Source organism: Microcaecilia unicolor, chromosome 10 (genome assembly GCF_901765095.1).
Source record: "Microcaecilia unicolor chromosome 10, aMicUni1.1, whole genome shotgun sequence".
NCBI classification, from domain to species: Eukaryota; Metazoa; Chordata; class Amphibia; order Gymnophiona; family Siphonopidae; genus Microcaecilia; species Microcaecilia unicolor.
Genome location: NC_044040.1, coordinates 23,807,850 through 23,823,837, shown reverse-complemented (window position 1 = coordinate 23,823,837; position 15,988 = coordinate 23,807,850). Strand labels below are relative to the sequence as shown.

The following is a 15,988-nucleotide window of genomic DNA, read 5'->3' as shown; positions in this document are numbered from 1 at the left end:
ATGCAGGAACACACTCTTCCCAGGGAAGCAGTAATATAAGACCCAGTGTCCATTGAGCCCAACATACTGTCTCTGACAATAGTCACACCAGATCACAAATATCCAGCAGATTCGCAAGAAGGGGACATTCATTCCTTGCCCAATTCTAGGGATAAGTCGTGGCTTTCTTATTTCTGTGTCTAATAATGGTTCACAGACATTTCCTCCACGAACTTGTCTAAACCCTTTTTAAACCCAGCTATTGTAACTGCCTAGACCACATCCTCCAGCAACTGATTTCATAGCTTGATTGCATGTTGAGTGGAAAAAAAATACTTCATGGTTTATTTTAAAAGCTGCTACATAATTTATTAGACTAACCCCATGTCAGAGTAGAACATTGAACCATATAAACAGGTGGAAAAGAACAGGCAATAACAGATTGACTGAATATGGATCAAATATAAAACATTTATCTACAACCTAAATAGTACCTGGGACAAGATATAGCTGCTCACAGGTTATGAAGTCTAACTATTCACAGGGTCTCAGGAAGAGACCCTCTTTCCACTCCCTGATCTGAAACTAAAAAAATTACCTCATAGCTTAAGCTAACAGATTTTGATGGGAAGAAAAAACTCACTTCTGGTACAGCTTTAACAAAAACAACAAAAGACAAATTGCCATCTCCTGGCCAATTAGGAGAAAGCGAAGATACTTACTCCGAGAACAACAGACTGATTGTTCTCACAAGTCCATGTCGGCCCAGGAAGCGGCAAATTTTTTGCAAGCAAAAAGGAAAAGTTTTGCCAGAGTCTTCTGGCACGCGAGCACCGCGCACGCACGGACGACTTCCCGCCCGTCGCGTGTCTCGTCAGTTAAATCAAAAAGCATAGAAACAAAGTAACAACCCCTCCAAAGGGGAGGTGGGCAGGTTTGTGAGAACAATCAGCCTGCTGTCCTCAGAGAATACCTGCTACAGGTAAGTATCTTCGCTTTCTCCGAGGACAAGCAGGCTGCTTGTTCTCACAAGTGGGGTATCCCTAGCAACCAGGCTCACTCAAAATAATGAAAATTGGTCAATTGTGCCTCACAACGGCGAGAACATAACATAGATTGACCTGAAACTATAAACAACTAACAGAGTGCAGCCTGGAACAGAACAAAAATGGGTCTAGGGGGGTGGAGTTGGATTCTAAACCCCGAACAGATTCTTCAGCACTGACTGCCCAAACCGACTGTAGAGTCAGGTATCCTGCTGAAGGCAGTAGTGAGATGTGAATGTGTGGCCCGAAGACCACGTTGCAGCCTTGCAAATCTCTTCAATGGAGGCTGACTTTAAGTGAGCCAGACGCAGCCATGGCTTTAACATTATAAGCTGTGACATGGCCCTCTAGAGTCAGCCCAGCTTGGGCATAAGGGAAGGAAATGCAATCTGCTAGCCAATTGGAGATTGTGCGTTTTCCGATGTCGACTCCCCAACTGTCGGGATCGAAAGAAACAAACAACTGGGCGGACTGTCTGAAGGGCTTCGTCCGCTCCACGTAAAAGGCCAATGCACTCTTGCAGTCCAAGGTATGTGCGTTTTCCGATGGCGACTCCCCAACTGTCGGGATCGAAAGAAACAAACAACTGGGCGGACTGTCTGAAGGGCTTCGTCCACTCCACGTAAAAGGCCAATGCTCTCTTGCAGTCCAAGGTATGCAAACTGCTTTCGCCAGGGTGGGTATGAGGACGGGGAAAGAATGTTTGCAAGACAACTGACTGGTTCAGATGGAATTCCAACACCACCTTTGGCAGGAACTTAGGGTGTGTGCGGAGGACTACTCTGCTGTGATGAAATTTGATATAAGGTGCATGCACTACTAAGGCATGAAGCTCACTGACCCTACGAGCTGAAGTAACAGCCACCAAGAAAATGACCTTCCAAGTCAAGTACTTCAGATGGCAGGAATTTAGTGGCTCAAAAGGAGCTTTCATCAGCTGAGTGAGAACGAGATCCCATGAAACTGGTGGAGGTTTGGAAGGGGGCTTTGACAAAAGCCAACCTCTCATGAAGCGAACAACTAAAGGCTGTCCGGAGATAGGCTTACCCTCTACACGGCGATGAAAAGCACTAATCGCATTAAGGTGAACCCTTACGGAGTTGGTCTTGAGACCAGACTCTGATAAGTGTAGAAGGTATTCAAGCAGGGTCTTTGTAGGACAAGAAAGAGTATCTATGGCCTTGCTGTCACACCAGACGGCAAACCTCCTCCATTTGAAAGAGTAATACCTCTTCGTGGAATCTTTTCTGGAAGCAATAAAAACTCGGGAGACACCCTCTGAAAGACCCAAGGAGGCGAATTCTCAGCTCTCAACATCCAGGCCATGAGAGCCAGAGACTGGAGGTTGGGATGTAGAAGCGACCCCTCATTCTGGGTAATGAGGGTCAGAAAACACTCCAATCTCCACGGTTCCTCGGAGGACAACTCCAGAAGAAGAGGGAACCAAATCTGGCGAGGCCAGAAGGGAGCAATGAGAATCATGGTTCCCCGGTCTTGCTTGAGTTTCAGCAAAGTCTTTCCTACTAGAGGTATGGGAGGATAGGCATACAGAAGGCTAAGAGAGTACTGGAGGGGGAAGTAGCAAGGAGTGAGGGAGACTTGTGGCATGGAAACACCACATTCATGGCAGCCCAGAGAGGCCACGAGCCGAGAAGGACATGAAAAATAAGAGCATAGTAACAGCTTCAGTAGCAGAAAACACAGTTACCTCTGCCGCCATAAAAACAAAAGTGACAGCAGAACCATGAGTGAGCCCGACAGAGAAACAAAATTTAAAGCTGTACTCACCCAAATGGTGGAAACCTCAGGAATGGGCAAAGGCTGTGCTACGTAGCAGCACAACTGATATCTGCCCTTCAATATAAAGCCTCAAAGCAGCAAGAACTGCTGACAAAAAATCTTCACACTTCTTTTTTTCTTTTTGTCTCTGAAAGAGAAATGAGGAACAACCCAGGGGGGGGGGAAGGCACCTGGCACCACCAGGTGTACCCCCTAGTCTAAACACCCCCAAACTACTGAACTGGAGACCCAAATCAAGAGCTTGTGACAGACCTTGCACCCCCTGCAGGAGCTAGAGATATACTGACTGACCAAGGAGCATACCATTCTATATGACAAGAGTTTGTTTAGTGCTCTTTATCTCCACCTGCTGGTAGACAGTCAAAACCCACAAGTCTGGATTCATCTGCTTTGATGACAATTGTCATTGACAAATCTGTATAATTTTTGTAGCAATGAAGTTTACTGCTTTCTCTAATAATTCTCAAAGATGAGACATATGATCACATGCTACTAAGCTGAAAACAGAAAAATCAATAGGTAAAAGCTACATTACCCCCTTCCTCCCTTACCTTTTTTAAAGGGTTTATCTTCTGTAGATTCAAAGGGATCAAGACTTCGCCATGGATCAAGAAATTCCTAGAACAGGAATTAAACACTGAATTCTTGGTTTGGTTTACAACAGCAAGATGATTACTCTTTATGAAAAATAACAGAACAAAATAATGAGAAGTGGAATAAAGACCTCTTGTCTTTAACAACTTTAAAGAATAGCTGTACAATACTTTATTGATGGTACTTCAAAAATCGATGTATGCGTCTCTTTAGAGTGTTGGAGAAAATGTGGGCAGGAAGACACCTGATTCATATTTGATGGGAATGCTCCAGAATAAACTACAGATGATTGATAAAGGAAACCAACAAAATAAAGTGAACGTACTTCAGGACCTGGGGTTTTTCTTACGTGGTTAGCACTTTAAGAAAAAAGTATCCCTTAAAATGCAAGCTCATTAATTAATTATCTACTACTAGCAGCTCACTGTATATTTATTTTATTGGGCTTAATGTACTGCAATTGGCCTAAAAAAATAAAGGCTTCTAAGTCGTTTACATATTTAAAATAATAGAGACAAGATAGAGAAAAGAGCAGTAGAAAAGAGAGATATTACCTGCTTGCTTTTATATTGTGTATAATTCTGATCAACCCTGGACAAATATTTGGTAGAGGAGTAACATAATGGTTTGAGCAGTGTGCCAAGAATCAGGGATGCCTGACTGAAATCCTATTGTAGCTCCTTGTGACCTTAGACAAGTCATTGAACCCTCCATTGCCTCAAATACAAAAACTTAGATTGTGAGCTTTCCAGGGACAGGAAAATACCTACTGTATATTTTAATTGTATGTATTTTTGTACTTTGCTCACAATTTTTCAGTAGCAGCTCAAGGTGAGTTACATTCAGGTACACTGGATATTTTCCTGTCCGTGGACGGCTCACAATCTAAGTTTGCACCTGAGGCAATGGAGGGTTAAGTGTCTTGCCCAAGATCATAAGAAGCAGCAGTGGGAGTTGAACCAGGCACATCTGAACGTCAAGACCGTTGCTTTAACCACTAGACCACTCCATGAATGTAACTCACCTTGAGCTACAAATGAAAAAGGTGCAAGCTAAGTCCAAATCTGAATTACAAGAATATCAACAATAAATATATGGTTTTGTAGCATAAAAATTCATTTTGATTACTCCCCCATCCCAATGCAGGTGCATATTTTATATATATATATATATATATATATATATATATATATATATATATATATATGCACACACATGCGTGTACACTTTTGTAATTTTGTTACACGTTTGTATGTTACTGAATTTTCCTTTGAAAATGGAGTTTGCAGTACCTGTAGGACTTCAAACTTCATGGGGAGATTCATTATTGTCCTTCCCATGACTCCAGTGGAGGAATACATATTTGCCCAGGCATATAGGCAAACATACCAAATCTTTCCAATCTCACATGAAATAAGGGAGCTCTTACTTTTACTTCTTGTTTTACCTTCACTTTAGCAGCAGACCCAGGAGTTCGCATCCTCTCTCGTAGCATGTATGCTTTCTCTTCAGGCAAAGCCTATTGGAGAAGAGACATCATAGTCAGAAGACTCTGTACAACAGAGTTTTTGTCAAACATCATCTTATCAATATTTCTGAAATGCTCTTATGCTTATATCTTTATTAATAATACCTAATGTTTCTTTTTGAATTCCATACCTTAAAATTGTATCCACTTTACATTTTCTCCTGAGGTACCCAAGTACCTTCTCTCCTTTCCCACAAACTAAACCATGTCATCAAGAATAACAAATTCTTTGCATTCAACATTCTTCGTTTCAGCCTAACCTTTTAGTAGTCGTCATCACCACACTTCATGCCTTCTGAGGTAACAGATGAAGACAGACCTAGGAAACTCTCCTAGCCAAAACCTTTTCCCACTGCATCAATGAAAGGAGGTTTCATAGATCTCCAACATTGACATATGCAATTTTTTTGCCAATAGCAAAGCCTTTCATAACTAGTTTCTTGATGGGCTAAGGAGAAATTAGGTCTTACCTGTTAACTTTCTTTCCTTTAGTCGCTCCAGACCATTTCCCATGAGTGAGTGTATGTCCTCCTACCAAGATATGGGGAGACTGAGAACAGAGAACCTCACATAAAGGCCTGAGCAGACCTAGCCCCCTCAATATTTTCTATTGACAAAGACAAGATGGTACCAGAACCAAGGTGATCAGGCGCAGAAGAGTAACAGCTCCCAAATAACATCACAGGGGAGAAAGGAACAACCAAACAACTCGAAAGCAATGCCTGTCCACAGATTGTGAGCTATGGTGCTTCTCCATGCTATTGCCTTTTTTGAGAGGGCTAGGTCTTCACAGGGCTATATGTGAGGTTCTCTCAGTCTCCCCACCTGCTGGTCGAAGCACATATACCTACTCGTGGGGAATGGTCTGGAGCAATGCCTAGAAATATATTATTAAACTTGTAAAAAAAGCCCGTTTCTGACACAAATGAAACGGGTGCTTCCCTGGTCGGGGAATTGGAGCAACTAACGGACAAAAGAATGGGAAGGTACAGCCCATCTTCTGAACTGTGGTCTCGATTTAAGCGATTAACCCAATAAGGACAGTTGACATAGAGCTGGGAGGGGGAGGAGGGGGGGAGGGGGGGGAAATGTGGGAGAAAAATGAAGAAGTTTACATTGTTGTATTGTAATGATGCTCAATAAAATATTCAAACATTAAAAAAAAAAAAAAAAAAAATGAAACGGGTGCTAGCTAGGTTTTCCTCGGAGTGTGTATGTTTGAGAGAGTGTATGTGAGAGTGACTGTGTGTGAGAGAGAGAGTGAATATGTAAGTGTGTGTGTGAGAGAGAGAGAGAGAGAGTCTGATTGCAAGTGTGTCTGTGCGAGAGAGAGAGAGAGAGAGAGAGAGTCTGATTGCAAGTGTGTCTGTGCGAGAGAGAGTGTGTGTGAGACACAGACTCTCTGTGATACTGAGTGTATGAGACCAAGAGAGTGTGTGAGTGACTGTGTGACACATAGTGAATGTGATACAGTGTGAGACAGAGTGTGTGAGAGACAGTGAGTGAGAAAGACATTGACTGTGAGAGAGTGAGTGTGTGTGTGACAGAGAGATACCTCCCCCCCCTCTCTGGTGTCAGGCCCCCCCTCCCTCCCTCTCTCTCTCTGGTGTCAGCCCCCCCCCCCCCCCCTCTCTCTCTGGTGTCTGAGCGTTACTGTGCAGGACGCTGAGCTCTGGCTGTGCTTCAAGGAACTGACCAATCCTATTTAATAGAATGCACCTCCAACATTCTGAAGCCGAGAAATCTCGTGTGGTTGGTCACTTCTGCTTGTGACGAACCCGGAAGTACAGGAGATGGATACAGAGAGCAGGAATGCCTCAGCCATGCAGTCAGCTTCAGAATGTTGGAGGTGCGTTTTATTATATAGGATAGGATAACGCCACTCCTATTTCGTATTATAACTCCTGATCCCCCCTCTTCCAGTCTCCCAGGAGCATTTCTACGAGTTATGGGACCACTTCTAATCCTCAGGGTCTCCTTCTTCACTTATGGGGGTGTATGGAGGAACTGATGTTCTAGAATCTTAGACCTTAAACCCTCCATCAGAACATAGATAAGCCAACCACATAGCAACAACAGGCTGGGGTTGTTCCAAAAGTTTAATGAAGTATTTAGGAAGGGAAAAACCTTATACAAATACAATTTTTTTTCAGGAATATCCATACAGAAACAAAATCCAGATCGGTCCAAAATATATATAGCTATTAGCAACACTAAGAGGCTTCTCTTCCCTCATACCCCTAGTAGGAGTACTCAATAGAGATTCTCCCTATTTGGACACCAGGGAACAGCTGCTGATTCACTCCTCTAAGCGAGAATGCAACTCAAGAGAGAATTTTCTTCCAAAAGGATCCTCTTCTTTTCTTATTAAATTCCCCAAAATTCTAATATAGAAACTCCATGAAATAAGTTTTCCACACCTAGCAGCCTACCTTTGCTCCAGACTGAAAATCCATCTCTTAAAGCAGAAACGGGTATTCTCCAGCACAGAAGTTCAGTGTTCATTCCCTTCTGACAAAGATCACCTCCAAGTCTCTCCCACAAAGAATATCTGGACACCATGTTTAGTACCACTCCTTGAAGACCTGGGCACTTCACACTGAAGCTCCCTACCAAACTCTTCTCAATGGAGATATATGGAGTATATGTAAGATAACTACATCCTCTCCATAACATCACAACACCGGCAAGTATCTGTGAAGACACTTAGGTAAATAGTAAGGGGCAGGGGACTTTTCAGGACCCCCTTAGTAATTGTAAATGAAGACCAGTAACATTACTCAAAGATGGATTCATAACCAGAAGGAATGACTTAGCAAGTCCACTTCAGTGTTAATACTCGAACCAGATATCCATCTGAGGCATCTTTATCCTATAAGCCTGTCTTTGTAAAACACAATCTTGTTTAAAAAAAATAAATAAATAAGAAGAATTTTTAAAAAAAGGTCATAAAGTCGCCACCAATGTATGACCAACAAAGAGAGAGCCTTAAGAATCCAGATCACGATATCATCTTCAAAAATGTGAAATATCATTTTAGTATCATAAAAATGATAATTTGGGAATGGATGGACACCTTACTCAAATGTCTTCATTATCTACAGCTGATATCACAGCACCATAATCATGGTACCAATGGAAAAATGTGGGCTTGCCTACTAATTTTCTTTACTTCAATCCTACCAGACCAGTCTGGATGCATAGGCTTTGCTCCCTTACCAGAAATGGAGAGAACAACTCGATTACCGACACCGCCATATATAGGGTCCCATTCAGTTTTCTGGTATTTGAGTATCAACACAATTGAACCCACTACTGCCCCTCACCTTATAAGCAGACAAGGTAACATCATACAACAACTGCCCTTGGCCCTATAGAACTCTGGGTGCCAACAGCCAAGAGCAAAAATTATCCAGAAGCTAAAAATAAAAGCATCTCAGAAAAAAAATCTGCAGACATCTCACTTGATAAGCAGGAAATGGAATACAGTTTGGGAAGGTCCCTGGACTGGTCTGGTAGGATTCAAGGAAAGAAAATTAGCAAGTTAGACCTAAACTCTCCTTCCTTATTGTACCACCAGATATATGGGATATACCCAAGCAACTCTCAACTTGAGAGAGATCCACTATTCCTGTCATCAGGATGCCTGTCCCAAAGCAGCACCTTCTGTGGCTAGTCTACCTAAGTGATCAAGATTTGTAAACAAGCAAAAGGGTGCCAAAGTAACAACCCTGCAGATCTCAGATGGTAGAACCATATAATGCCCTGACCAAGACAATACTTTTGCCCTGGTCAAATGCAGTCAGAATGCCCTAGGAAAAGGATGTGCAATCAAGGCATAGGCCAAGCTCTCTGTCTCTTTAATTCACTAGGTTAATATTAGACCTTGACACAGCCTTGCCCTTATTCAGGCTACCGTAGAGCACAAACAAATGGTCTGTTTTTTTTAAGGTATTTGTGACCTATAGATACTGAGCAGAATCCTGTACATAAGTCAAGGAAGCTGCCTACAGGCTTTTTTTTTTTCCTTTTCTTGAAGGAAGGCCATTAGCTCTCCACTGCTATATGCTCACACTCCTAGTTCATAGCCCATATCGTTCCTTTTGCAAAGTTAAATAGGCACCCTTTGCACTGCAAATTAGTTTCCATTAGAACGGCAAGATTTAAGAAAGTTGTTTTCGAATATTGGTGAAAGAAAGTGCTCTATTTGTATTTTACACAGTTCTATAAAGAGAAGGCTAACCAATAAAAATTTAAGTTAAAAAATAAATTTCAGTGGAAGGCAGCAGTGTCGGGTCACATACATGTATATGGTGCAATACAGTTACTTCACAACCCTCAGCTGACAAGACTTCTTGGTCCACCCCTACTTCTTGGTCTTAACAACATGCATAACACTTTCTTTGCTGGTGGCAGCTGGCTTCCAAACTCCCAAAGGAATCCATGTTCAGACCATCTCTGTACCATTTGGGCCATGATGGTGGCAAACAACCTCAAGGATTTGCTGTCTGCAGAACCCCTATATTGCTGCTAATAGCTCAGGAGTCTTGGATGCAGTGACAGGAGGAGGATCCACACTCTCAGAGGTGGGAGGGATGATTCCTTCCAACATGCCTCTTCATCTTTTGGCCTCAAATTTGTTCCGCTACTTCATCAGGCCTTCTGCCTTAAGCAGGGAATATTCCTCTCTTCATCACAGCTCTCCCCCCAGACTGATCTCATGCAAGGTGCCCTTGGCCCAGGCAATAGGAGACCCAGATAGGAAACAGATTAGGACTATGAGAAATGTTCTCTGACTTGCTCTGCAAGAGGATTTTGGGAGTCAAGGAGGAGACCAGAACCGTGATCTGGAGAGAATGGAATTTGGAGGGGGGGAAGATCCCAGCTAGTAAGGTGGGGGTGATTCTATGGTGATGCACCCCTTTAGGAGCTGCCTTCTGTGATCCCACAGATTCTTGGAGTTTTAGACATCACCAAGCAGCAGGTGCAGGACAGGACTTCAAATTGTCCGAGGACCTGATCCTTGAGGGATAGTGGAAGCTTACAAAAGATTTTCCCAATCCATCAGGAACTTGATATAGGTGGAGTGAGATGCTCCGAAAGATGGGTTGAAGGCAACGCTCTGAAAGATGGGTTGAAGGTGACCAGAGCAATAGACATTTTCTACTCCCTCAACCCTGAGGAAAGAAGCCGAAGGTCGCAAAGGTGGATGCCTTAGTTTATAAGGCTGGCCTTTGTAATAAGATATCCTGTACAACCTTTTCGCCACTGTAGTAGTGGAGAGCCTCAGGCACATGATTCTGATGGCAAGCAGTTGTCAGAGTAATTCTGTGGCTTAAGTATCCAGATGTGCACCTAAGAATGGGGTGTTCTGAGTAAGGATCAACAAAAACTTTTCTTTATGGATCAGAAAACCCAGAGTTTGAAATGTCTTCATTGTGAAATGTGTTACATCGATTGACTAATAATTGGGTAACAAAGAAACCCCGCTTGCAAAAATGGGCTTCTACCACAACTAGGCACTTTATGAAAACCCCAAGTGCCGATGAAAGAACAAAAAAAGAGCACTTAGTGTTGATAATGCAAGTTCATGACAGTGATTCAGTGGAACTTCCATTGACAAGAGTTGATGGGCATGTGAGCACAGGTATCCTTGAGATACAGGGAAGTCAACCAGTTTATTATAGCGCTCCTCTAGTAGAACATTGCCAAGGAATTTATTCTAAATTTGTCTTTGATGTATAGACTGAAATTTATTTTTATTTTATTTTTGTTACATTTGTACCCCGCACTTTAACACTCATGGCAGGCTCAATGCGGCTTACATGGGGCAATGGAGGGTTAAGTGACTTGCCCAGAGTCACAAGGAGCTGCCTGTGCCTGAAGTGGGAATCGAACTCAGTTCCTCAGTTCCCCAGGACCAAAGTCCACTACCCTAACCACTAGGCCACTCCTCCACTGTTGCTACTATTTGAGATTCTACATGGAATGTTGCTATTCCACTAGCAACATTCCATGTAGAAGTCGGCCCTTGCAGATCACCAGTGTGGCCGGCGCAGGCTTCTGCGAGTCTGACGTCCTGCACGTATGTGCAGGACGTCAGACTCACAGAAACAGAAGCCTGCGCAGCCTTCTACATGGAATGTTGCTAGTGGAATAGCAACATTCCATGTAGAATCTCCAATAGTAGCAACATTCCATGTAGAATCTCCAATAGTATCTATTTTACTTTTGTTACATTTGTACCCCGCGCTTTCCCACTCATGGCAGGCTCAATGCGGCTTACATGGGGCAATGGAGGGTTAAGTGACTTGCCCAGAGTCACAAGGAGCTGCCTGTGCCTGAAGTGGGAATCGAACTCAGTTCCTCAGTTCCCCAGGACCAAAGTCCACCACCCCAACCACTAGGCCACTCCGAGGATCAACGACTGATCAGAGTCCTTCCAATTTCTTCTGCAGATTAGAGGTCAGTAGCCACCAACAAAGTGAGCATGTTGTGTAGAATGAGAAAATAACTGGAGAGAAGACAAGGATTTTATTCCAAAGTGGGTACTTCCTTGATGCTTCTGCTTGAAGAGGGGATTATAATTCTGTTCCTAAAAAGACACGGTAAATAATGACAAAGACCTGCATGGTTCATCCAATCTAACCGACAGTCACATTTCATTAATAATTCATGACTGAAACAATCCAATAGTAGTATTAACAGAAGGATACTGACAATGAGGCGATAAGCAGCAGAAGAGTTGGTTCAATGGACTTTACAGGAAAGATCAGATTAGAGGTAAATCAGGCATTGCTAATATTAGACATGGCAGGCAGATAGTGAATGATACATACCTGTAGCAGGTGTTCTCCGAGGACAGCAGGCTGATTGTTCTCACGACTGGGTGACGTCCGCGTCAGCTCCCACCAACCGGAAAGAAGCTTCGCGGGACGGTCGGCACGCAGGGCACGCCCACCGCGCATGCGCGGCCGTCTTCCCGCCCATGCGCGACCGCTCCCGCCAGTTGAATGACTAGCAAAGATGAAAACGCAACTCCAAAGGGGAGGAGGGAGGGTAGGTGAGAACAATCAGCCTGCTGTCCTCGGAGAACACCTGCTACAGGTATGTATCATTCACTTTCTCCGAGGACAAGCAGGCTGCTTGTTCTCACGACTGGGGTATCCCTAGCTCTCAGGCTCACTCAAAACAAGAACCCAGGTCAATTGAACCTCGCAACGGCGAGGGTATAACAGAAATTGACCTACGAAGAACAACTAACTGAGAGTGCAGCCTGACCAGAATAAATTCGGATCCTGGAGGGTGGAGTTGGATTTACACCCCAAACAGATTCTGCAGCACCGACTGCCCGAACCGACTGTCGCGTCGGGTATCCTGCTGGAGGCAGTAATGTGATGTGAATGTGTGGACAGATGACCACGTCGCAGCCTTGCAAATCTCTTCAATAGTGGCTGACTTCAAGTGGGCCACTGACGCTGCCATGGCTCTAACACTATGAGCCGTGACATGACCCTCAAGAGCCAGCCCAGCCTGGGCGTAAGTGAAGGAAATGCAATCTGCTAGCCAATTGGAGATGGTGCGTTTCCCGACAGCGACCCCTAGCCTGTTAGGGTCGAAAGAAATAAACAATTGGGCGGACTGTCTGTGGGGCTGCGTCCGCTCCAAGTAGAAGGCCAATGCTCTCTTGCAGTCCAATGTGTGCAACTGACGTTCAGCAGGGCGGGTATGCGGCCTGGGGAAGAATGTTGGCAAGACAATTGACTGGTTAAGATGGAACTCCGACACCACCTTCGGCAGGAACTTTGGGTGGGTGCGGAGCACTACTCTGTTGTGATGAAATTTGGTATATGGAGCATGAGCTACTAGGGCTTGAAGCTCACTGACCCTACGAGCTGAAGTAACGGCCACCAAGAAAATGACCTTCCAGGTCAAATACTTCAGATGGCAGGTATTCAGTGGCTCAAAAGGAGGTTTCATCAGCTGGGTGAGGACGACGTTGAGATCCCATGACACTGTAGGAGGCTTGATAGGGGGCTTTGACAAAAGCAAACCTCTCATGAATCGAACGACTAAAGGCTCTCCAGAGATGGCTTTACCTTCCACACGATAATGGTAAGCACTAATCGCACTAAGGTGATTCCTTACTGAGTTGGTCTTGAGGCCAGACTCTGATAGGTGCAGAAGGTATTCAAGCAGGTTCTGTGCAGGGCAAGAACGAGATTCTAGGGCCTTGCTCTCACACCAAACGACAAACCTCCTCCACTTGAAAAAGTAACTCTTTTTAGTGGAATCCTTCCTAGAGGCAAGCAAGACCCGGGAGACACCCTCAGGCAGACCCAACGCAGCGAAGTCTACGCCCTCAACATCCAGGCCGTGAGAGCCAGGGATTGAAGGTTGGGGTGCAGCAACGCTCCGTCGTTCTGCGAAATGAGAGTCGGAAAACACTCCAATCTCCACGGTTCTTCTGAGGACAACTCCAGAAGAAGAGGGAACCAGATTTGACGGGGCCAAAAGGGCGCTATCAGAATCATGGTGCCGCGGTCTTGCTTGAGCTTCAGTAAGGTCTTCCCCACCAAAGGTATGGGAGGATAAGCATACAGGAGGCCGGTCCCCCAATGAAGGAGAAAGGCATCTGACGCTAGCCTGCCGTGTGTCTGAAGTCTGGAACAGAACAGAGGCAGCTTGTGGTTGGTCTGAGAGGCGAAAAGATCCACCGAGGGGGTGCCCCACTCTCGGAAGATCTTGCGTACCACTCTGGAATGGAGCGACCACTCGTGCGGTTGCATGACTCTGCTCAGTCTGTCGGCCAGACTGTTGTTTACGCCTGCCAGGTACGTGGCTTGGAGGAGCATGCCGAACCGGCACGCCCAACGCCACATCCCGACGGCTTCCTGACACAGGGGGCGAGATCTGGTGCCCCCCTGCTTGTTGACGTAATACATTGCAACCTGATTGTCTGTCCGAATTTGGATAATTTGGCAGGACAGCCGATCTCTGAAAGCCTTCAGTGCGTTCCAGATCGCTCGGAGCTCCAGGAGGTTGATCTGCAGATCCTTTTCCTGGAGGGACCACAGACCCTGGGTGAGGAGCCCATCGACATGAGCTCCCCACCCCAGGCGAGATGCATCCGTCGTCAGCACTTTCGTGGGCTGTGGAATTTGGAATGGGCGTCCCAGGGTCAAATTGGTCCGGATGGTCCACCAGAGCAGTGAAGTGCGGCAACTGGTGGAGAGGCGGATGACATCTTCTAGATTCCCGGTGGCTTGGAACCACTGGGAAGCTAGGGTCCATTGAGCAGATCTCATGTGAAGACGAGCCATGGGAGTCACATGAACTGTGGAGGCCATATGACCCAGAAGTCTCAACATCTGCCGAGCTGTGACCTGCTGAGACGCTCTGGTCTGCGAAGCGAGGGACAAGAGGTTGTTGGCCCTCGCTTCGGGAAGGAAGGCCTGAGCCGTCTGGGTATTCAGCAGAGCTCCTATGAATTCCAGAGACTGGGTTGGCTGGAGATGGGACTTTGGGTAATTTATCACAAACCCCAGCAGCTCCAGGAGTTGAATAGTGCACTGCATGGACCGGAGGGCTCCTGCCTCCGAGGTGTTCTTGACCAGCCAATCGTCGAGATATGGGAACACGTGCACTCCCAGCCTGCGTAGGTACGCCGCCACCACCACGAGGCACTTTGTAAACACTCGTGGGGCGGAGGCGAGCCCAAAGGGCAGCACACAGTACTGAAAGTGTCGTGCGCCCAGGCGGAATCTGAGATACTGTCTGTGAGCTGGCAGTATCGGGATGTGAGTATATGCATCCTTTAAATCCAGGGAACATAGCCAATCGTTTTTCTGAATCATTGGCAGAAGGGTGCCCAAGGAAAGCATCCTGAACTTTTCTTTGACCAGGAATTTGTTCAGGCCTCTCAGGTCTAGGATGGGACGCATCCCCCCTGTTTTCTTTTCCACAAGGAAGTACCTGGAATAGAATCCCTGCCCTTCCTGCCCGGGTGGTACGGGCTCGACCGCATTGGCGCTGAGAAGGGCGGAGAGTTCCTCTGCAAGTACCTGCTTGTGATGGGAGCTGAAGGATTGAGCTCCCGGAGGACAATTTGGAGGCAGGGAGGTCAAATTCAGGGCGTATCCGCACCGCACTATTTGGAGAACCCACTGGTCGGAGGTTATGAGAGGCCACCTTTGGTGAAAATGTTTCAACCTCCCCCCGACCGGCAGATCGTCCGGTACGGACACTTTGAGGGCGGCTATGTTCCCGTGGATCCAGTCAAAAGCCCGTCCCTGGCTTTTGCTGTGGAGGCGCAGGGGGCTGCTTAGGCGCACGCTGTTGACGGCAACGAGCGCGCTGGGGCTGTCCCTGTGCCTGACGAGGCCTTCGGGCCGGCTGGTTGTACCTACGCTTTGCAAAAGAATAGGGTGCAGCCTGCCGGGCCCGGGAAAAACGTCCACCTGCTGAGGTGGATGCTGAAGGCGCCCGGTGGGAGAGCTTGTCGAGAGCGGTTTCCCGCTGATGCAGTTGGTCCACCATCTGCTCGACCTTCTCACCAAAAATGTTATCCCCCCGGCAAGGGACGTCGGCCAGTCTCTGCTGGGTGCGGTTGTCCAGGTCAGAGGCACGCAGCCATGAGAGCCTGCGCATCACTATACCTTGGGCCGCAGTACGAGATGCCACGTCACAGGTGTCATAGATACCCCTGGACAGGAACTTTCTGCACGCCTTCAGCTGCCTGACCACCTCCTGATAAGGCCTGGACTGCTCCGGCGGGAGCTTCTCGACCAGGTCCGCCAGTTGTTGCACATAGGTCCGCATGTGGATGCTCATATAGAGCAGGTATGATTGGATGCGGGTCACGAGCATGGAGGATTGGTAGGCCTTCCTCCCAAACGAGTCCAGAGTGCGAGACTCCCGCCCCGGGGGCGCCGAGGCGGTATCCCTCGAACTCCGTGCCCTCTTGAGAGCAGAATCCACGACCGCTGAGTCATGGGGCAATTGTGGCCGCATTAGCTCTGGGTCAGAGTGGATCCTGTAC

General features: G+C 46.3%; 1 protein-coding gene across 1 annotated transcript in view; it reads right to left on the bottom strand.

Annotated features, from left to right (window-relative positions):
• LOC115479024 (condensin-2 complex subunit H2-like) overlaps positions 1 to 15,988 on the bottom strand; it is a 148,892-nt gene that overhangs the window by 104,598 nt on the left and 28,306 nt on the right. The window contains exons 11-12 of the mRNA XM_030216733.1: positions 4,867 to 4,938; positions 3,377 to 3,443 (exon numbers count right to left, since the gene is read on the bottom strand). Coding sequence (XP_030072593.1) covers positions 3,377 to 3,443; positions 4,867 to 4,938 — 139 coding nt within the window. The remainder of the gene's footprint in view (positions 1 to 3,376; positions 3,444 to 4,866; positions 4,939 to 15,988) is intronic.